This window comes from Dromaius novaehollandiae, chromosome Z (genome assembly GCF_036370855.1).
Source record: "Dromaius novaehollandiae isolate bDroNov1 chromosome Z, bDroNov1.hap1, whole genome shotgun sequence".
NCBI lineage: Eukaryota > Metazoa > Chordata > Aves > Casuariiformes > Dromaiidae > Dromaius > Dromaius novaehollandiae.
This window is the reverse complement of record NC_088132.1, coordinates 17,270,466-17,293,345: the sequence shown is the minus strand read 5'-3', so window position 1 is coordinate 17,293,345 and position 22,880 is coordinate 17,270,466. Positions and strand designations below refer to the sequence as shown.

The following is a 22,880-nucleotide window of genomic DNA, read 5'->3' as shown; positions in this document are numbered from 1 at the left end:
CCTGGAAATGGAATCCAGGATTAATTGCTCCATCACCTTCCCAGGGATCGAGGTGAGGCCGACTGGCCTTGAATTCACCAGATCCTCATTCCCAAAGACAGGAGCAACATTTGCTTTCTTCCAGCCTTCAGGAACATCTCCAGACACCACAACCTGTCAAAGATGATTGAGAGTGGCCTCATAATGACATCAGCCAGCTCCCTCAGGACTCATGTGTGCTTTCCATTGGATCCCATGGTCTTGCATATATCCAGTCTCTTCAAACATTTCCAAAGCTGATCCTCTTCCACCAACAACAAGTCTCCCTTGCTCCAGACTTCCCTTCTCATCTCAGAGGCTTGTGATTCCTGAAGGCTGGTCTTACCAATAAAGACTGAAGCAAAGAAGGCACTGAGTACCTTGGCCTTTTCTGTGTCCTTTGTCACCAGGGCCCTTGCACCACTTAGCAGGAGGCCCACATTTTCCCAAGGCTTTCACAAGCATATAAGCACAAAAACACCTTCCTGATGCCCTTCACATCCCTCACCAGGTTTAACTGCAGATGGGCTTTAGTTCTCCTGACCGCAAGATCATGTATTCATCATCTGAACTGCAAAGTGTTGAAGCTCACCATGCTTTTTGTTCTGCAACTAGTTAAAAAAAACAAACAGCCACCAATTAATGCTAGAACTCTCAAAATACTAACAGAATTCTGTTGCGAGCAGGTGACTATTTGGTAAAAGTTATGTTTTTCTCTCATAGCACTACAGTCCTACTGACATGAGCAATACTATTTCCATACATAGAACTGATAGACAGAACTGATAAAGTAGATGGAATTGATCATTTCAACAGTACGTATCAGGTTACTGTAGATACTCCTCCACTTTTGGCTGTCTCCCCTGTATATATTGTGATAAGAGCACTCAGAAAGTAACTTTCAGAATAAGTTATTCCTAAAGGCATATCCATTGTTTGAACCAGAAAAAACACTATATCCTGCTATAAGTAACACAAGTAAGAAGAAAACATTATCGAATACCACTAAAAAGCTGTTATATTTCAATAAATATGACAGTTGCACACCAGGAATTACTGTGGAATATCAGCTATCAGTGTGACGACTGATAGCTAATAATAAAAGGTTTAGTCTTACCAAAGCTGAAAAGCTCTGGTAGTTGCTCTTAAAAGGCTAATTCTTCTGTCAAATGACAGAAGCTTGTAATAGCGATCAGGATGCACGGTCATTTGTCTTAAAAAAGTTAAGATTATGTAACAAAAATGTGGTTACATTATTCTGTCACATATACGTACACAAGCAAGAAATAGCATCTTTCTACATTTCTTCACCTTTCACTCTAAAAATGAGAACAAAAACATCTTAAGTCATACATTATGCATAATTCATGAAACAGCATCTATGTTTTGTGAAAGTACGTTAAATTCCTTAATGAAATTAAACCCCAAACAGAACCAGGCGCTGCAATACAGAAGAATTCCTAATACAAGATATCCTTTTAGATAAGTAAGCCACAGCCAAAGAGAAATCTGTACCACCTTACACTTTTCACTTTTTTTTTCCTCTTAAAGCCTCAGGTTGCAAAGTACACAAATGTAATCACAGTTGACTAGAAATCTGACTTCTGGGCATTATTCTGCTTATTTCAAAGGTCAGCTTTCCAGAGAACAAAAGCTACTATATGTCAATTACCATTATGTGAAAACTCCCATCAGTTCTTACAGTTTGAGCGATTTAGTTAAAATTACCAGATCTCTCTCTGATTTTTACCACTTTACCGTATTTAATTTTTTTCGTGTTTTATCGCTTTACCATATTTAAATTAACAAAAAGTTATTTCGACATGCATTAAGACTCAAAATGTAGTGGTGAATCAAAACAGTAGAAGTTTTACTACTCAACAAATACACACATATGTTATATTCACATATTGAACCATAAAAGGAAATGTCCAATGACAATTTAAATTTAGGCCTCCTAATAGTAAAACCATATTCACACCAAGTCATGTTTGCCACAAAATATTAACTCATCAGCTTCTATGGTTACTTTTAAAGGACATCATCAAGGCCAGCAGATAAATAGCCAAAGTCGGAACAAAAACTGACAGAATACAGTGCTGGCTATAACCTGTAAATGTGTGAATTCATTTGACAAATCATATAAAAATTAAAATATGACCAAATTGTTACCAAAGTAAGTTAGTTCTCTTCACTTTCAGGACTTATCTTTTCATACGCACTACTTTGTTTACCTCCTATTTATAATCAACCAGCCTTTATTCTATAACCTTTGCAAAGTTTTCAAGCAGCAGCTTTGTCTTTTATCCTGCACCACTACACAATAACTGGATAACATCTCTAGAACTATAAACAGCTTTTTCATAATTACCATCTACAAAGTTTGTTAGAACTGTTTTTACCATCATGCCCCTAAAAATTTTACAACACTTAGGTTCAGAAACTAACGTCTAGCATTCAAAGCAGAAGCATGTCATTGCTTTTTTGCACTTTTTTGTGCTTTCAAATTTAACTGCTGCATGAACTTACATCCTCATTTGTTCAATATACACTTTTTGAAGTAGGAAACAACTTCTTAAAATACATTTCTTTAGCTATGAAGCAAGAAAAACTGGTTTCATGAACAGAACTCCCAGGCACCAGAAAAATGCTTACTAACCTTTATTATAATTAAGTTATGAATAATTATGATTCTGTTAAATTTATTAGGCTATTGTGCTATTGTTCTAAATAATTTCTACAGAGAGCCACTCTGAAAGACAGAAAATACTGTCACATTCACTTTAGCATATTCAATCTAAGTCATTATCAACTGAAAGAATGTTTCTGAAATTAAAACAAATGCAGACAACAGTACATATATTTCAAAAGAGGTAAAATGGAAAAAAAACACAATCTGACATGAAGTGTTTGCAATGTAAAAATTTAACAAAGTTTGACATAAGATGGAATCACTACCAGTTGCATTACATTTAAAAACAAACATTGGCTAAACTGCAATTTAAATAAACTGCAAGCAAGGTTGTTTACAAAGGCTTAAACAAACCTACAGAACCCACAGAACACCTGCAGTCCTAACCAGACATTACTGGAGATCAGTGTTTTTTCTAAAGGTGACCTGAAGAATCTTCCCTAATCAGGACAGCATGTTATATTATTAATTTGATCAAACTCTGATAGGTTGCACAGAATTACATTGATGTTCTCTTCTTTTGTGCTGTATGCAAACTGAAAATCAGAAGATATTTTCAAGATTCTTTCAGAATGTTCCACAGCCATTTGGGTTATCATGAAAATACAAATGCATACTTACAATATGGAACAGGGTTAGCTGTGCTTTTAATGCAATTTAATTTATTTTCATAACATGAACCACTGTAATGTCAAAGATATAAGAGGCAAGACAGAACTTTTCAACTAAGCAAAAAAAATTTTTTTTTTACTCTAATATACAGAATTAAGACAAGCTCTCTTTCCCAGAATATGCCGAACAAGGTGTTTAGGCTTAAAAAAAAAAAAAAAAAGAAAAAGAAAAAGAAAAAAAAGAAAAAGAAACCAAAAAAACCCCAACCAAACAAAAAGACGACCACAATAACACCCTACACTACAGATCTGCCCTGCAGATACACACAGGAGAGAGGCCAGGATACTGCTTTTTTAATCTCAGTATCAGCCACAGGGTTTATATCCAAGGTTCATCATGCTTCAAGCATTTATGAAAAAAAAATCTATTATAGGATCATGGGCACAAACTCTGGAATTGGAGGTCTGGCTGCAGGAACTATCCTTTTCTTCCTTAGCCTGAGCTCTGTAAAGGAAATGAATACTGGAAGACAAAGCATGATCTTAATGCCCAGAAAAAATGGAGAAGGCTCCTGGGCCTGAGAGAACACCCAGTTAAATTGTCAGGTGCTAATGATCTACTGATCAAAGTGGCTCAGGAACACAACTCTGCCCTATGACATGAAATCTATGGAGGAGATGGCAAAAAAGGCACTAAATGAAGAAAGATTCCACAGGCTCACAGAAAAATCCTCTACTTCAAGATCTGCCTTCTGCCTGCAGTGTACCAGCAGGGAGGACCTGTCCATGGTTCTGCAGAAAGGCCACGGGGTTGGAACAGGAGAGGGGAGAGAACTTCCAGTTACTAAAACTCTTCCCTCTGTGAACTCGATTGTTTGGCACTATCACAAAGCTAACTGGCAGTCCACGGATTCCAAATTCATGTTCGAACATTCATATCAACATCTATTTGACAGAATATTCAGAAAGAGTCAAGCAAAAAGAGCTGTTTCAAGATCCACAAGGATGGAACCCCGAAGGCTTCCCATGTGGAAGATGGCCCTAAGGGATCTGAACTTGGTAGCTGTGATGGTGTGCTCCTTTCCCCCACCCGATGTGCTCTCTCCCCCTCAATCTGACCTCCCTGTAAACAGCATGCAGACAGGGGCTAATTGAGCATGCACCAACTAAGGCCCATCTAGTATGTAAATATGGCTATGAGTCAACCATCTCCCCCTCCCATACACACGCAGCAGCCCAGAGCCCATTCAGCTCTCCTACACAGCAGCGGGCTGCACTGTAGGATCTCCTCTTGAGCACGGATGCCTCCCAAGGTTACTCCTCAAGGTCAAGAGATTCCTTACCCATGACAGATCCTCGGTAAGTGATTAATAGCATGCTGAAACTTTGCAAAACTTTACAAAACCTTACTGAGCTATATCTCTAATTGATTGTGCACATAATCCTTTAGACACACAGACTCCTTTCTAAAAGGAATTTGGAAAGCAAGGGAGTCCATTCTGAACCTCAGAACTCAACGGCAGGGTCTTCTTCACACATACTCCCTTAGGCATGAACCGTTGACCAAGTCTGGAACGAGGACTGGATCAAGCCACACGCAGAGACCTCTCTGAAGGAGTCTGGAAAGCAAGGGGGTCTTTTCTGAACCTCGTGACTCAACAGGAGGGTCTCCCTGATACTTTCAGTTGACCCTGTCCTCCATACAGTAAATAACTGAGTGAACTCTGCCATTGAAGCTCGTTAAATCATTGTCTTATTTACATTTGCACTTTGTTAAGTCACTATTTTACTGCAATAAAACATAGTGCTGCTTCTCTCCTACAAGTGAAGTGCATTTCTCCACTTAACCGCAACAGTAGCATAGGGCATGATCTAAGCTCAGCCTGCTCTTCCTTGTGTTTGTGGCCTGAATCACAAGACTCAGAACAATGCAAACAGGCTGCTCAAGACATCATTCCAGGTGCCTGGATCAGTCACTAAGCCCTTTTACAGCAGGAAGAGGCAGAGCTTAAAAACAGAGGTGACTCCTACTGGAAGAGGTTGAAGGCCTCTATCCAGATCTTAAACTATGTTACATTCCCATGAGTACGTGCAGCACACTTCCTAATCAGCTTAAATACAGTCATCATAAGAGAGCAATTTGTGAACCCAACTGGATTAAGTGAGAATCTCAACTGAAAAACAGGAGAAAAAGCAGCTCCTCTAGTAATAAAAACTGACAGGAGTTCTACCAGGATAGAAAGACTTCCAGAAAAGAAAGAACAGCAAGTCTACTCCCAGACTGTATTGCTGTTAGAGGCACTTCCTTCTGATGTGCAGGAAGACTCTGCATTTGTCCTCTGACTCTGCTGAATTTCATGAGGTTTCTGCCAGCTCACTCCTTCTGCCTGTTCAGGTCCCCCTGAATGACAGTCCTGTCCTCAAGTGTATCTGCTGGTCTCCACCAACTTGGTGCCTTTTGTAAACTTGATGAGGGTGCACTGCATTGCCTCCTCCAGGCCATTGCTAAAGATATTAAACAGGACAGGTCCCAGTACAGACCTCTGCAGTACCCATTTGTTACCTGCGTCCACACAGTATATGACCCATTAACCACTATCCTCTAAGCCTAATCGTCCAACTTTTTTTCTTAACCATATAGTTGTCCACCCACACAGACGACAACATCCCAATTTGGATATAAGAATATTGTGGGTAACAGTGTCTAAAGTCTTGCTAAAGTCAAAGTAAGTAATATCCATTGCTCTCCCATTGGCCACACGTCTAATAATTTTATCACAGAAGGAAAGCAGGTTGGTCAGGTGCAATTTACAGTTGGAAAATCCATGCTGGCTATTCCAAATCATCATCTTCACAAGACAAGAGCTTCCAAGCAGACCGTCCCATGATGTTCCCTGGAGTGAAGTGAGGCTCTGGCCTGTGGCTCCCTTTTGGTCTTCTTCGAAGATGCATGCAACATCTGCCTTTCTCTGGTCATCAGGGACCCTCCTCTGATCTCCATGGCTTTTCAAAGATGGTAGAGAGCAGCCTTACCACAGCATCAGCAAGTTCCTTCAGCACACTTAGATGCAGCCCCTCTGGTCCTGTGGAACTGTATGGGTCAAATTCTGGCAAGCAATCTCTGACTCGATCCTTAGGCACTGCTGGTAGTTCCTCTCTTTGAATATCTTCACTAGGCACAGCAGCCTGAGAGACCTTGCCAGTGAAGCCTCAGACAAAGAAGGCACATCAGCATTTTCTGTGTTTGTTGTCATTAAATCACCTGTCCTATTCATCAACAGGTCCACATTTTCCTTGTTTAGCCTTTTACTACCAAAGCAGGGTAAAAGCTCCTCCTGTTGCCCTTTATGAAGTTTGCAAGTGTCAACTCTAGACAAACTTTGGCTACACTTCGGCTAACACCATTCCTACATTTCCAAAATTCCTCCTTTGTATCCTATGCCTGATTCCAACTCTTAGGTACTGTCCTTTAGCATTGGAGCTAGGTCATGAGTTCCCTGTTCAGCCTAGTCAGTCTCCTGATAACTCTGTTTATTTCCTGAGTACTAGGATGAACCATCCTTGAACTCGAAGGAAGGTGTCCTGAAGCACCTGCCAGCTTTGCTGAGCAGCTTTACTCTTTGGAGTTGCCTTCTATGGGACCCCACTAGACATCTCCCTTAATAAACTGAAATTTGCTCTCCTGAAGTCCAGGGTCTGTACTCTGCTACTTTCAGTCCCCTCAGGGTCTTCATCTCTGCTATTCTATGGTCGCTATTACCAAGGCTGGATTATCACCTCCCCAACCAGTTCTTCCTTGTTAGTGAACAGGAGATCTACCTCTGTGGCACCTTTGGTTGACCCATTCAGTACCTTTATCAAGAAGTTATCCCCGACACCATCCAGAAATATTCTTGACTGCTTGTGCCCCACTGTGTTGACCATGCCAGCAGATGTCAAGGATGTTAAAAGTCCCCCAAGAAAACCACTATCTGTGACTCAGAGACTTTTCTCAGATTGCTTAAGGAAGGCTTCATCCAATTCCTCACCCTTATCAAATGTACTGTAATGAGCTATCATGTCACCCTTTCCTCTCCTCTCTTCCTCTGATCTGACCCACAAACTCTCAACCAGATTATTTTTCATCCCTCTGAAGAGCTCCATACATCTGAACTTCTTGACATTACAGCAACCCTCCGTCCTCATCTTCCCCACCTCACTTTCCTGAAGAGCTTTTACCCATCCATCTATCACTCCAGTCATGTGAGCTGTCCCATCAGCTCACAACTGTTCCAACAATGTTCTAGTTCTGAAACAGCATGCAGCACTCCTGCTTTCCCATTTGTTTCCCAGGCTGTGCATATTCATGTACATGCACTTGAGATGGGTGACCCTGTTTTATTGTTCTTGAGATTATCCTTGTAGCCACCAACCTTACCAAAAGGTAAGCCACCTTTTGCTTATCACCCCTGTCTGTCCCTACCTCTCTTAACTGTGGGTCATAATTTCTCTCCACCATCTTAAGCTCTCTTCACCACGCTGGCCAGCCTGTTAGCAAGGATACTCTTGCCTCACTTTGTCAGGTGGATGCCATCTTCCCCTAGCAGTCCTTGATCCTCAGAATGGGTCCCATGATATTAAAAGCCAAATCCCTGTCAACAACACCAGCTGTGCAGCTAACTATGTGTTGGTTCTGCAGGAATCATCTGCTCCTCCCCAAACCTTTCCTCTTCACTGGCAGGATCGAGGAGCTCTTACATAACTGTATTGTTAAAGCTAGAGAGATAGCACTATCTCTAATAACATACACTTGGTTTGCAAGCCCTAAATATGTATAAATTTCATGACAAAAACAGCACATTCACAGTCCAAATGACTCAGCATGAATTACAAGCACCTAGTCTATTTTCCCTCTATTTTGGGAAAGCAAACTGCAACACTAATGATAAAGTATGAATTCTTCCATATTGCCCATTAAGAACACAGAGGATATGCAGGGGGGAGTGGCAGGAAGGCCAAATAAATGACTTCATGTCAGGAACGGGAAAGTGTCAGGAGATGAGTCAGATTTCTTCTAGTGAAAGAAATAATGACTGGTAGGGTGTTCCCCTACCTTCTGGGCACTTTCTCCTACACCCCAGCATCCACTTTGACTATGACTCTTTTTTGCATAGGAAGAGGCACTGCACGCTACTCAAAAGTCTCTTGAATAACATTCTGTCCTCACGTCCACTATACCTTTTAAATCTTGAGTCCTTCTTCAGAAAGACAAGTCAACTGAGATAAGATCACCTAATATCTAATCCAGAGTTTAAAAATAAACTGTTTAATTGGCAGTATTTTGCAATTCTGCACTTTTTAATGATGTTCTGTCCAAAAAGATCCTTTTTTTGACACACATCACAAACACAGGATCTTTGTTTTGTCCAACATGACAACTAAGTGGGGCCCAAAAGTACTTTTACTGTTGTTAGTTAGCATCACACCTAGTAAAAACTGCAAGATGACTCTGTAAGGCTGTGTACCACAAGAAGAGCTATCTCTAGTTATAGAGGCTAGCGAAAGGCATTTTAACAGATGCGCTTAAGAAGTTAGGCATCAGCTCTACAGGCTCACCACAAAAAATCCCAGCAGGCTTATGGACTATCAGAATATATCTTCACTTGAAACAGAGGACTTGATTAAAAGGAGGTCTCCTCTTCAAAGGAGGTGATCAGCTGCAGTAAAGTCATAGGAGGGAGAGAGGCAGAGAGAGAGGCAGAGAGAGAGGCAGAGAGAGAGGCAGAGAGAGAGGCAGAGAGAGAGGCAGAGAGAGAGGCAGAGAGAGAGGCAGAGAGAGAGGCAGAGAGAGAGGCAGAGAGAGAGGCAGAGAGAGAGGCAGAGAGAGAGGCAGAGAGAGAGGCAGAGAGAGAGGCAGAGAGAGAGGCAGAGAGAGAGGCAGAGAGAGAGGCAGAGAGAGAGGCAGAGAGAGAGGCAGAGAGAGAGGCAGAGAGAGAGGCAGAGAGAGAGGCAGAGAGAGAGGCAGAGAGAGAGGCAGAGAGAGAGAGAGGCAGGCATGAATTAACCCTTCCAGAGGTTTTGTCACCTAGAAGGAAATAAGCAATTTTTATGTTTGTGCAAGAAATCTTCAGGCAAATTGTTTCAACCAGTTAACTTAGTTATAGCTGATCAAGTATGAGTCAACAAAATCCTTTATTAGAATCCTTGACACCGTAGTACGAAAGCTATTTGAAAAATAGCCCTAAAGTAAATCTTATTAATATTCTACATCTCAGTAAACAATGTCTTCTAAGATCAACCAGCAAGTACCAAAGATGCAACATTAAAGCAAACAAATAAAATGGGAAATTACTTTGGGTACAGAATTATACCACAAGAGTATGGAAACATCAGTAAAAAAGAATCCATACAGACTGAAATTCAAGGCCTAAATAAGAAACGTGTAAAATCAGGACTGCACTCGTGGGCACCTAAACAGCATCACAACAGCAACCATAACAGGTTGAACGTCACATACTAGGAGAGATGAAAAGTAGCAGTAGTACACTGGATGAATACGAGAACAAGGTGCAACTGCCAAAAACATTTTTTTGGACCAGACAGATAAAAATCCACAAAAGCAGAAGGAATTCTTGAACTGGTCTGAAACAGTGTGTGATAGCTTTAATTATTCTGCAGGGATGTGTTTAAATTCAGTATCTTTGCAAAGCTACAAAAACAAATATTATGCATGAATTCAAATATAAAAACCAAGTAAAAATCAGAAAACTTTTTTCAAAAAAAGTAGAAGGTGCAGGCAAGAGTAAAATTTGTACAGGTAGCACGAAGACTGTTCAGACACAACATACTGTGTTGTGAGAAAAAATGTTTGCCAAACACATGAATAAAAGGAATCAAAGCAAAGGCAAACTCCAAAGCATCCTACAAAAAGCAGAAATTGTGTCCAAATGAGGAAGATAAATTCAAAATCTGGTCAGTTAAACATATAAAAACATAAATAAATAAATAAATAAACATAATAAGCATATTAAAAAATAGAGATCGATCTGAAAACAAAGAAGAAAAATCATTCCCTTTTAGGAGTAGGAAGATTCACACAAAAACCTGCAGAACTAAAAGATGATCACTATATAAAACTCGCATATTTTAAGACCCTTCCTATTACCTTCCATTATCACTACTGATGCAAAACCCTTGAATTCATTAAATATTCACTTGATGGAAGATTTATAAAATCTGAAGAATAAACTGATTTTACTGATATCATTGAATTAATCCAAAGGTTTACACAAAAGACAATTCACAGTATTGACAAAGGTCCTTGCCAAATTCAAACCTTCAAATGTTGACTGAAGAAAAGAAAGAGCTGATTTTGTCCCTATTTATCTTCAAGTCTAGCAAGGAAAAATTCACAAAGTACCATGTGAACTACTTCAATTTGATTTGCTGGGGTGATTTTAATTATGTCAGCCAACTACCAAAGTTAGGATGACTTGTGAACAGTTTGCCCCGCAATTATCTTCCACTAACTGGCACTTGATACATGCCCTTGAAGGTGCAGAGAAGACAAACATTATCACTCTGCATTACAAGTAACTGCTTTCATCATAAAACCTAAGATACTCCCTAAAGAAGAATAAAGGATGACCAGAAATTCAGAGGTATACCCTGAAATTCAGCTCAAGCTAGTCCAGAGGTAACCCCACACACAAAGACAATGCTGAGCTGTAAAAACAGTCATAGAAGACTATAGTCCTCGGCAAAGTAGCACAGTGCATGCTAAAAGCACCTCAACTTCACTGGCGTTTGTATCTGAGATGCATTAAGTCCAGTCTGGATAGGTTTTAGACATTCTACAATGACAACTTTCAATTGCAACACAGATGCAGTACAAATGAGAATTATTAATATACGATTAGTTCTTCTGTAAAATGATGGGTTATTTTTTGTTCCTCAGTCTCACTCCTCGCTGACAAAATTCTCTAATCTATACTTCTTTCCAATGCACAAACTAATGATGACATATTTTACAGGATTTTTTTCTTAGGTTATGGTTGAGACATGAATAACACCTAGGAGACATGCATGTCAACAGATATGTAAAAAAAAAAAGTATTCATCACAGGTTCTACTGACTCTAAAGCATTACCACAAACAGTACACACATGCATGTCCTTGTTATTTCCTGTCATTGTGCCAACAGCTCCATGAAACCTCTGTAAAAAGCAATCAAGATCGATACATCAATCAAAAGTTGCACTGTTTTGTACAAAACCTATTTTAATTGCTTTATACAAAGTCTAGGGAAAAGTCACAGCTCTGAACATTTCTGAAGCAACTCAGTATTGAAGAGCTGACCCCCTTTACTACCTGCCAAGTTTCTTCATAAGTAGTGCAAAATTAATTAATCACTAATATATACCATAAAACTTTCAGGATAGATTATATCTTTATTTAAGATTATATATTAATGCTAACATTATATTAATAACATTAAAATAAAACAATCCCTTATTGTTTTACAAACCAACATACCTGAAATGTAAAGTCATCCCTGTTGTAGCACATTCCCCACACCAGCTTATCATTACTGGGAGATTTATGTTGTACTTTTACCGTTAATTGACTTAGGTAGCCCAGGTGATTCAGAATTACTACTTTGTAAATTACAGAAACAGCAGGGCTCAGAACATCCTGCTTTCCGCAAACTGTCATGGTTTATTGGCCATATACATAATCTATCAATATGTAAATGACACCTGAATTCTGTGTCAGGCAGAATACTCATGAAAGAAGAATCTGCTTGCAAAATGAATTTAATATAGCCAAAACAAATTCACCACCTTAGAATACAGTACTTGCCTACCATGACTTCTACCAACCTATTCCAGAGGGTAGTGAAATACGAATACTACAGGGAATCCCATACTAGCTCCTATCTACCATCCTCAAATGTAAAGCTTAACTATCAGCCTATTTAGATTAAAAAAAGACTGCCCTACAAGTTCTAACTAGCATGAACGGAATTTTTATAATTAGTCACCATTTGAAATAAGTGCTTCTTTTGGCTGATATCAAGCATTTTGATTACCACATTTTAAAAAAACAGGAAAAATTCTGAAAGATACCCTGCCAAAAAAACCAACAACCCCAAACCCCTGCAAACTGTTGTTTTAAATAATGTCATCAATAGACATTTCAACTTCATTTAAACTGGTATCTGGACAGCTCTGTTTGGAAAAGGTCGTGAAGTCCATCTCTGTGGTTCACAGAATGTCATACAAACATTAAATACATTACAAAGAAAATCTTCATCACTGTGGATTGGCCTCCATTTTTTAAACCTCTCTACTTTGTAAGTTAATGGTTAATAATTCAAACTTCCCACTCAGTTTCTGTTTTATATTTGAATTCTTTTTGCTTTGTCTCCTGCTTTATGTAACACCCTAAAACAATGCCCTTGATATTTTCTACAAAACATGTCTATTGTTCTAAAATTTAAAACCACACACAAAACAGATTTGAATTTTTTCAAATTTTTCATTTTTCTACTTGTATAAGTTACCAAGTCAAAGTCTTTCATATTTCCCCATACTATATATGATTGTACTTTTAAGCAAAGTTTTGAATGGTGTAAAATCATAATTTTTCTGTCTCTTCCAATTAATCATGTCCTGCACTGCAGCTCTTCCTACATATCCAACATTCCTCTTTTCTCATAATGAAAAATACTCTAAATAGTTTGATCAATTTTAAGGAATATCATTCCAAAACTATGATGCTACTCACTGAATAAATGTAGGACATGCCAACATTAAATCAATCATTTAAGTAAAAAGAAATTTTCACTTCAGTTCCAGTTTTCAGCTTTAACATCAGTTTCACTCTTGGTGTGCAAGTGCTCTTGTCTCCCTCTTCTGAAGGGATGAAGATGACCGACTGGATCCAATTGTATTCAGTTCCTTTGTGAATACAATATGGTGAGAAAAGGACTACGTCAAAAGAGCGAGGAAAGCTGATGGGAGGGGGAAGGCTACAATGAGTTCTTCAGCAAGACTGTCCATAAAGATTGCTCATCCTTTCCTTCCTAAGGCAATCATGCACTTATTTAAAGTAACATCATATGGATTTCTGCAGAAAATATGGTTCCAAAAGATCTATATGCAAGTTCTTAAATCAAACAGGGAAATAAACCAAGCAAAAACCATAGGTAAATTAGGCCACATGAAAACTCAAGTAACATAGGCATCCTGCAGTTCCATTAACATTCTACTGCGTATCACAAACTGTACTTTCCTGAGGAACATTTTTGCATTTAAAAATTCTAACAGCCAGTTCAGAGATTTACTCGAATTAGAAGAGATAAGCAGTACTTGGTAACACCTAGATATTCCCAAATGACTCAAAAATTACTGAAAACACGTGGTTCAGCTTTGATAGAACTGAATATATATATATAAGTACACTCCAATCACTGGAATCACAGATAATAAGAAACCTTATGATTACCTCCAGCAATTTCAGGAAAAGCAAAAATTCCAGCTACATGACGAAGCTTCCACACCCTAACAACCATGCATTGTAATCCCATGACTCAAACAGCTGTGGAAATGAAGTATCACATTAATTTGAATTTAGTGATGACTAGTAGACAAAAAAAAAATTTCTAAGATATGTAAACAGACTTTACTAATTGGTCAAACAAATCTTACCCCAGCAGAATTTTAGCATGAACCTCTTTGTTAGTCCTTGAGATTTCTCTCAAAGAGGTAATTTCTGCATCAAACCAAAATCCTCTTTCTTCTGGAGTCTCAACATTGTAGTTAACCATCACCACATCACCCACTTTTAGTTCACTCCACTTCAGAATGGTTCTTGCTCGGGGTCGAAGATTACTGGTGTCCATTTCTACTATGCCATTCTCTGGGTACCTTCAAAAGTGAAATCAACAACAGGAATGATTACTACTCCCATAACAGTAAAGAAGTAAGTCACAGACAACATTTTTCAAAAGCATCATTTTTTAAGTGAATTTTGGGATTATTAGGAAAAAAAGTAGAAATCTGACCTAGTATATTTTTGAAAATTAAATTTTTTAATCTAAATACAGACCTGTAATTTGACTAATCTCAGACAGAAATAGCCTCCATCAGCTTTCAAAACAAAGAAAAAAAATCCATAATTGGAATGTGGTCAGGTTCAAGTTTCACACAGATATGGCCCAAATTTGCTCCCAGTAAAGTCAACGTTCCAAGTAAACCGACAATGAAAAAACAATGAAGATTAAACCTAAAATTTTCAAAACAGCAAATTACTAGTTTAAGTCTGCTTTCATAGATCTGTTACATTTCCACTAACTTCAACACACTTAACACAGATCTTTAAAAAAATCTCACCTACACACATAGTGTATGAGACCCATGGGATGAATATAGTCCAAGTCCATATTCCATGCATCGAGTTTAAAAAAAAGGCTAATTACAAAACCCAATGAGCAAGAAACAGAACTAAGACTCTCTCTGAGACATGAGGTAACAATTTGAAAATATTTCCCCTTTTAGATAAGGAAAAATTTAGAAAGAAAAAAATTTTAAACAGGAAGATCATCCCTTCTCCTCTTGACAACATACTTCTCTTGATAAGATGTAGGAAGAAATGCATCAGTATTAGAAAGAAAGGAAGTTGCAAGAAAATAGTTCATTAAATCATATGTAAGAGATGTTTGTCAATCTGTTATTTTTCAGTGGAAACCTGGTGACTTTTTCCACAATTTTACACAGCACTTTACAGAACATTAAACACAAATTCCTGAGGTTTACGAGCAATTGCTTTCTTCTTCCTCCTGTGCCGGTGTATATCATTACAGAATATATATAAATCAAAGAGGAACTAATAATGAATAACTTATGAAGAGCTCCACTTCCTTTTTTAAGTTGTGAAACATTCATTTAGCAGAATTAAGATAGGAATATTTGACAGAACTACAACTAGAAAACACAGAGCAAATAAGAAAGCTCTTAAGATCTTGGGGAAGCTGATTTTTCAGCTTAACAACACAGCCTTCTTAAATCCTGTGTATAAGGCAACTCTTCAATAACAGTAGAGATTGTATAGTTTTCCCACGTGCTGAAAAAAACTGCACACTATGGACACCACAGAAAAATTGCTGGCAGAAAAAAAGCTGGTCTGTTATAAAAAAGTAAAAAATGAGATGCTATATTAAAACAGATTAAGTTAATTTCTGATACTGTAAGTAAACAGAACAAATTTCCATCATTAGACTAGTACAAGATTCTAAAACTAGATGTTTTGCGATGAGGTCACACTACAGATTTAACAAATAAAAAGCCTGCTGCATGCAGACAGCTGTTATTAAAAATACATTTTTTTCTTAAAAAAAAGTAACTATGAATGCTAAATCTTAAAGTAAATCCCGATCATGTAATTATTTTAGCAAGTAAACTCACGCTTGGTATTTATATAAACCTTTATCAAACAGTACAGTTAAATCACAATGGCAAATTCTATACTAACTAATAAAAGTATGACACTGACTTTCTAGCATGCTTATCTGTGGTGAACAAAATAATTCTGAGGTCTTGGGGAAGCCACACATTTTAACTCACTGCATAGAGAAGTATATAAACTACTGTCAGTAGCAGCTGAGTCTCTGACAAGGTTTATCCTGATGTCCACTCTTAAACAGTTGATTCAAAGTCCACTGATACAAGTGGAGACATTCTCTTTCACATGAGTTCATTATAACTTGTTTAGATGTCTTCTATTAAATCTAACACACCAGCCTGCTACTACACAGATGGGTTACAGAAAAACAAAACCTAAAGGCTGATGTTCTACCTCCAGGACTTTTATTTGTCCTCTCCTGTGCAGGTATCTAAAACATGGCTTAAATTCGTTGGTAACATCAAATTTGTTTTGTTTAAAAAGTATGTACCACAACAGTTTAAAAGTGGTTGTACTTTAGGCAAACCAAACAGCCAAGTAGAAGACACATCTATTCTTAATTACTTACAAAAGTTAAATCAGGAGTGTTTTCCCCCTAAACATTTATGGATTTTTCTAATTATCAAAGTCTACTGAATAAGAATAGTGTCATTCAAATACAGGTATTTGGGATACAGCTGTTATTCAAATCACAGTGTCATGTGATGTAGCTCTTCACAGCTTCTAATTTTTTACTTCATTTCAAATTCAAGTGTTTACTGCAAAGCCAATATCTGTATTCACCTTTTGTCTCGTGGCTTTCCCTTCAAAGAACTATTCTACAGCTACAATGGTCTAATTATTACAATAACTGTAATATGCCCAACTATAATATGCCAATAAAACGGGTTCATCTACAGGTAAGAAAAACAATGCAAAAACCAACTATAATGAGATAATTTCTACTTTATTGATAAGCCTGGATAATGACACAGCATTATAGTACAACAGGCTACCAAAAACGCAAACAGCTGAGCTTCCAAATAGTGGTCAAATCCAATTATTTTACAACAAACCCTTCCTAAAATTCAGAGAAGAGAGAAAGTAGGATATAGTAAATAGAGGATCATTTTACTTTAAGCCTGAAATGGAAACAGGACCTAAACATCTAGATACTAAAGAAGATTTTTTTTTAATAGACATTTCATTTATGTACACAATGAAAGAATCAAGTGAAAACAGTAACTGTAAACAGTATGTATGAGACAAGAGGGGCTATAAAAATACAGTGCATATTAAGAAAGTTCCAATGTTACTATCTATCAAGAATTAAACAAGTGTGATTTACAACACTTCTGATTCATAAAAATTAACCTCCCTCTGAAAACCTATTTTCCTTCTAAAATTAAAATCTTTTTCAGGTTCTCTTCTTCCAGGGAGACATTTGGAGAAATTCATCTTTTACTTCATCACTGAGAGCTGTTTTGATCCAGATTCAGCTTTGTGCTCTCTTTCCCATTCCTGTACAACTCAGAACAGAATCTTTCCTGCTGTACTGATGAGGAACTTACAAGATTTTCTTTCTTAACAATGATTCCAGCTCTGTTCTCAGAAGCATCTAATGAAAGAACTCAAACAAAGAAGACTGCCAGCAAGCATGGGTACAACAACCAAAACAGACACCCCCAAAATGCCCTTTTAGAGACAGAAGGAATCTAACTGCTTTTGAAAGAAAGAAAAGTACCCAAAGGTAGAGACTTCACTGAGTGAATTTCTTCTTTTACTGGCTGCTCAGAGATTTAGGTTCGGAAACTTCCCTTTGGAAGAAGAGAGTTACAAAAGGGGCTTGATTTTCCTTGTCAGAAGTCACCATTCTTTTGCATCAGGTTCCAGACATCGAATGTTGTACAGAAGATTTGGTTTAATGTTTCCACAAGACATCTGATGCTTCAGGAGCACCTCTAAATCAACAGTACTCCACAGCATAGCTAAAGCACTACCATTAAAGCAGAAGTTCTTCTACTATTGGAGCTGGTCACTAAACATTTTGCCCCAAATTGAGCAAATTCTGTAGTGAAACATCCCGCCAGCAGGGAAATCAGGCTTTTAAAAAGAAAAATAATTTTTAAGCTTTTCTATCTTTCCTGAACTATGCAAGTGTTTCCAGAAGTTCATCAAGAAATTTAACAAAACCTGAACACACTCAAGAGTCCTTTACTTCACTCAACCGTTTGACTTTTTATCTTCCCAACTACAGAAGAACTGTGAAGAAACAATATTTATTCGTTTACTGCATGCTTTTCTCTGAATGCCAGGTTTGTCATGAAGACACTACAGGAGAGGTGTTCATTAAAGGCATTATTTGCCTTCCACCCTTTCAGACCACTCAGTCATCTCATCTCAGATGCTATTTTCATTCAGGAAAAATAAAGTCCCTAAGTGGTTGAGAAAGAAAGAAAGAAAGAAAGAAAGAAAGAAGTGTCAAAAATTGAGAAAAGCGTACTTTTTAATTTTTTAAAATACAAATCATATAACCATTTAACTAGTCACCTGCTACCGTTAAAGAAAAATCAAGTCACTCTAGGAGAGAAATCAAGCCAATCATCTGTTTTCAGCATAAGTCAGTACCTCCATAACGTAGAAACTGATCAATGATAAAAACAAGGATGCCATGTACTGGAAAATAAATAAAAAATAAAAAAGACACTCCACATGAGCTCCCTTATGTCTCTAGTCAGCAACTTTGAGAAATGAACTGTTACACATCTATAGAAAATTCGCATAAAAGAAGTATATCAACTGAACAGGTCTTCCTTCCTTAGGGCTCACAATTTTTGCCTGTCAGGAAGTCTCTGGCTAAAAAGACTAACAAGTAACAGGCTCTTACAGCTGTTAGCATTCACCAAAATCCTGGTTCAAGGAACCAGTTCTACAAGCTAAGGGGCAACAGTCCTTAAGAGCAATGGGACACAGACAGGATTAGTGGCTAACTGTTCACATTTGTCCGTGACACCCCAGGCACAACAGACAGACACTCACGTGTAGCTGAAACAGCATATATCATAAGCTTCTGAGTTAGGCTTAAAATCACACATTTGGAGTCAGACCTAAATACGTTAAGCACAGTAACACTATTCCTCATTACACTAAGTATTTCCACAGTAAACTTCCGATCTCAAATGTAACTAATGCCACAACTTACCAGAGTTAAGTGTGGAGAAAACATACTGACACTAGATAATGCTACTCACATCACGTTAAGTTTACCACAGATAAACATACTTGTGGTTAACATATCACGTTATTTGTATAAATCACACAATTTTACTTTAAAACCTACAATCCTAAATGTGCAAGGCTAATATGTAATTACAGTATCACAAAATGGGAATATGTAGGTCTGTGGCAATCAAAAGATACAAAACAACAAATACAATTTTTTAACAAGGCTCAAGAACTAAGTGAAGGGCCCATGCCAGCAAACCATATAAAGACTACTGTTAGACATCAGTGTCTTTAGCAAAGGTGTTTTCTTATCTACTGACTTGCTTTTAAAATCCTAAGATGACCCTCAAGAGAAAACAGAATCTGCGTGTTTCACAGCAGATATCAAACCTAAAAAATTTAGTGAACACAACACACTAAATGCTGTTCTAATTAGACCAGCTTAAGCTTGGTACAATTCAAATGAAGCTGATTTGACACAATTCAACCTCTGAACTTAAACCAATCTGAGATACTATCTTATTTTTCCTTGTTTCTAATTACACTTGGCATCTAATAGTTAAAAAGCAGAAATGATAACAGCAAGTATAGTCATAACGGTTAGATGAATACATCCCATAAGAATTCTCACATTCATTGTTAAGCCATGCTATAATTTCCTATCTCAGTAGGATATTCCTTAGCAATGCATTACCCAAGAAGTAAAAATTCCAGTATTTCTTGGCTACAGTCAATATCTGTGCATTCCTAAAATGTTACTATAACAGCTGGAATTGGAAAGATAAACTCCTGAAATTCATGCACTGGAACCAAAGTATAATGTCAGCACTTCCCTGACCCTCCTTCAGGCATGATGATGCATAATGTTAGCACAAAAGTAAATCTTACTACAATTGTTATTTTCCACTACAAACAAAACAAAAGTGTAATTGATTTTCCCAGCCAACAAACTCAGAAGAAAGTAATTTAATACATATCCAGAAATGGAAAACTGGAAGAGCACATATGCGCACGCACACACACACACCCCAAAACCCCACACCACAATGAAGATAAAATCATAAGTACGGAAGTAAACAAAATCTTGGAAAACCTGACCTAACAACCAATAATTACAGATATCAACAGTTTAGCAGCCTGAACACTGAGAATCATTATTAATAATTTAAAGAAAAACATCCTACTTTCCTAATAAATTTCATTCAAAATATTGGGCAAAACTAACTTCCAGATGTGCACCACTGCACTGATTCTTGTAAGAGTGGAAGACATTGATACATTGAAAGAAGACAAGGTGGAAAACAAAGTATTGAGACAAAGTTTGGAAACGATAAGAAATACATATAAAGAAGAATATTTTGTAAGAAACTGCTGCACCTTATAAAACCAAATGCGGCAAAAACAGGAAAAACGTTTGAAAAACAGCTGGAGAGGCTTCACTGCTGAGCATGTAGGATGACAGAGGCCACACAGCTACTGGAAGACTTATTTCTTGAAAAACCTTTCCTCAGGTGTTCAACCATGTGACTGTGCAATGAGAACACTCAGGGCTAATAAAAGACTAGTAAATAAGAAGTGGAAAGAGCTCAATCACTTTCTCATCTACCCTACACTTTCTTTCAGCCCCAAGTATCAGTTTACAGAAGAAAAAAACCCTAAAGTTTAACTGTTGACATTTCACAGCAGGACTCCTGCATGACTACTAGGACAGCAAAGCTTCCCTCCCTTGATTGTGTAACACAAACAGTGTTTCAACTCTGTTCTTTACAAAATGTTCCACAGGGCCACGACAAACATCCAGCTTTTCTCCTGACCTTTTTCTCCTGATTTCCTTTCCAGTTGGTAGAAAGTCTCTACGTCCTTTAAAATGTACGGCTTACAGTTAATGCCAATTTGTCAAAAACTTGAAGACCAATAAATACAAATCCTTCAGGTTAATAAAGCACAGGTGATACAGTAGGGAAATCCACAGCAAACAGGATTCTTACAAATTCTTTCAATTCTTGAAATTAATAGCAGTAAAGCAATGTGCAGCCCACTCCCCAAAAGGACCTTAAGTTTGCATTAATTAGCTTGGACAACCACATCAAAGTGGCATGTTTTCACTACTCAAGACTCAAAGAATGAAGACCTAAACTGTGATCTAGCAGGTCTCCTTTTAGCATTGTCTAATAATGTCTCGGTGTGAGTTTTGAATGATTAAACAAACCGACACATATTGAACTGACATAGCGGACTAGAAGAAAAAAGTATGCAGCTAATACAGGAGATGAATGCTCCCACTTGTCATCCAGACTAGCCAAAAAGAAAAAAAAAAAAGCTCTTGACAGAAGATCCAAGAAAACATGTGTTTTGCTCAGGAAAAGCTTCTGCTACGAGAAGATTCTGCTGGGCAGATAACACAGCTCTACCCCCTACTGCTTTTCTGAAATTCCAAGGTAAACAAGGTGAACCAAAGATAACAGGTGCCATAATGAAGCAGAAGTCTGTGGCTCCTGAGACTTATTCAAATTTCTATCCATTAAACTATTATCCTTCTAAAGAAGTAACTCCCCAGTCTCCCCACTTCAAATGCTGAGACTACTGCTTGAAATTTGACAGCATATTCGTTCCTGATATGGACTATTTCCTGAGCTTAACGGATATAAAAATATTTATACATATACTTCAGCAAAACATGATAACAAGGGGTATTTGAGAAATAAACTGTGTGTAAAAGGAATTATTTTGGCATTTCTTCATGGAAGACAAAATAAAATTGTTTGCAGGGTGCACTGCTGCTAAGTCTGTATCTAAGGGGATACCTCCAAGGAGCAGTACTTTTTCTTTACGCTGTTCTATCTCTACTGCGCAGCCACAGGGCAAACTGTTCTGATTGACTCAGCGAGATGAAACTCACTGAACGTTCATTCGGTGAGTTACTTTTCAGAAATATCAGCAAGCAGGAACACTTCACCCTACAGCTACACAACCACTAAGCTGAACATAACTGAAATGTCAGGAGTACATAGTTGGGAAGCAAGGTAGAAAGAAGAAGCAGTGGCCATCTCATCCGACAACAGTCCGCAATCCCTGATCACATCTTTTTTGTTTCAAAAATCAATCTACCATCTAGTAGAAGTGACACCTGTGGGAATTCTCGAATATAGTCTATTAAGTCCCACACTACTACATTTATTTGCACATTTTATATTAAAAAATATGCTGAAAATAGCCCTTTTAAACAAGTCTCAACTACAAATCACTTTCTGAGGAAGAAAGAACAAGTTTAAGACTGTTCTCCTTTTGACAAAAGCTCTTCAGTGAAGGAGACACTTTCAAGCAGAAAATTATTATTTTTCTTGACAAGACAGTACTTAGAACAAGGAACAATGTGCCTATTTAAGACTACTATTTATTTGCTTCCTCATTTCCTTAAATCGTTTTGTGCTTTCCAATAACACAAAGTTATAATTTTGAGAAGCTGGAATAGAACAGTTTCAGCTGCCCATAACAAAGTTTACAAGAACGTCAGACTGCCTCGTACATTACTTACACTGCACGTAGGAAGACTAAAATTCTTGATCATGATGACAATTCAGTGAAACCCTGATGTTATAGATGTCTAGATACACACATTTTCTAAGAAAATGCAGAATTGTATGAAAACATATTATTGTTAGTGGATGGATATCAGTTATTTTTCTGGCCTATAAAACCCTAAAGAACTTGATCTGAAATAAGCAACACTTTTTGTGAGGAAAACAGCTAAAGGACAGAACATTTTAGAGCACTAGCATATAACACATTCTTTCAAATAAAGTGCCCTATAGTTTTTATTTTGTCCTCTCCCTTTTCAAAAGGGATAATGAGTTAACACCTTTAGCTTTCATTGGGAACTGTTTCTCTTCACTCCTCTTTCAAGGACAACT

General features: G+C 37.6%; 1 protein-coding gene across 9 annotated transcripts in view; it reads right to left on the bottom strand.

The window, feature by feature from the left end:
- UHRF2 (ubiquitin like with PHD and ring finger domains 2) overlaps window positions 1-22,880 on the bottom strand; it is a 93,370-nt gene that overhangs the window by 37,548 nt on the left and 32,942 nt on the right. For all 9 annotated transcript variants that reach the window (XM_026097450.2, XM_026097451.2, XM_064501265.1 and 6 more), the window contains one exon: window positions 14,013-14,231. In XM_026097450.2, coding sequence (XP_025953235.1) covers window positions 14,013-14,231 — 219 coding nt within the window. The remainder of the gene's footprint in view (window positions 1-14,012; window positions 14,232-22,880) is intronic.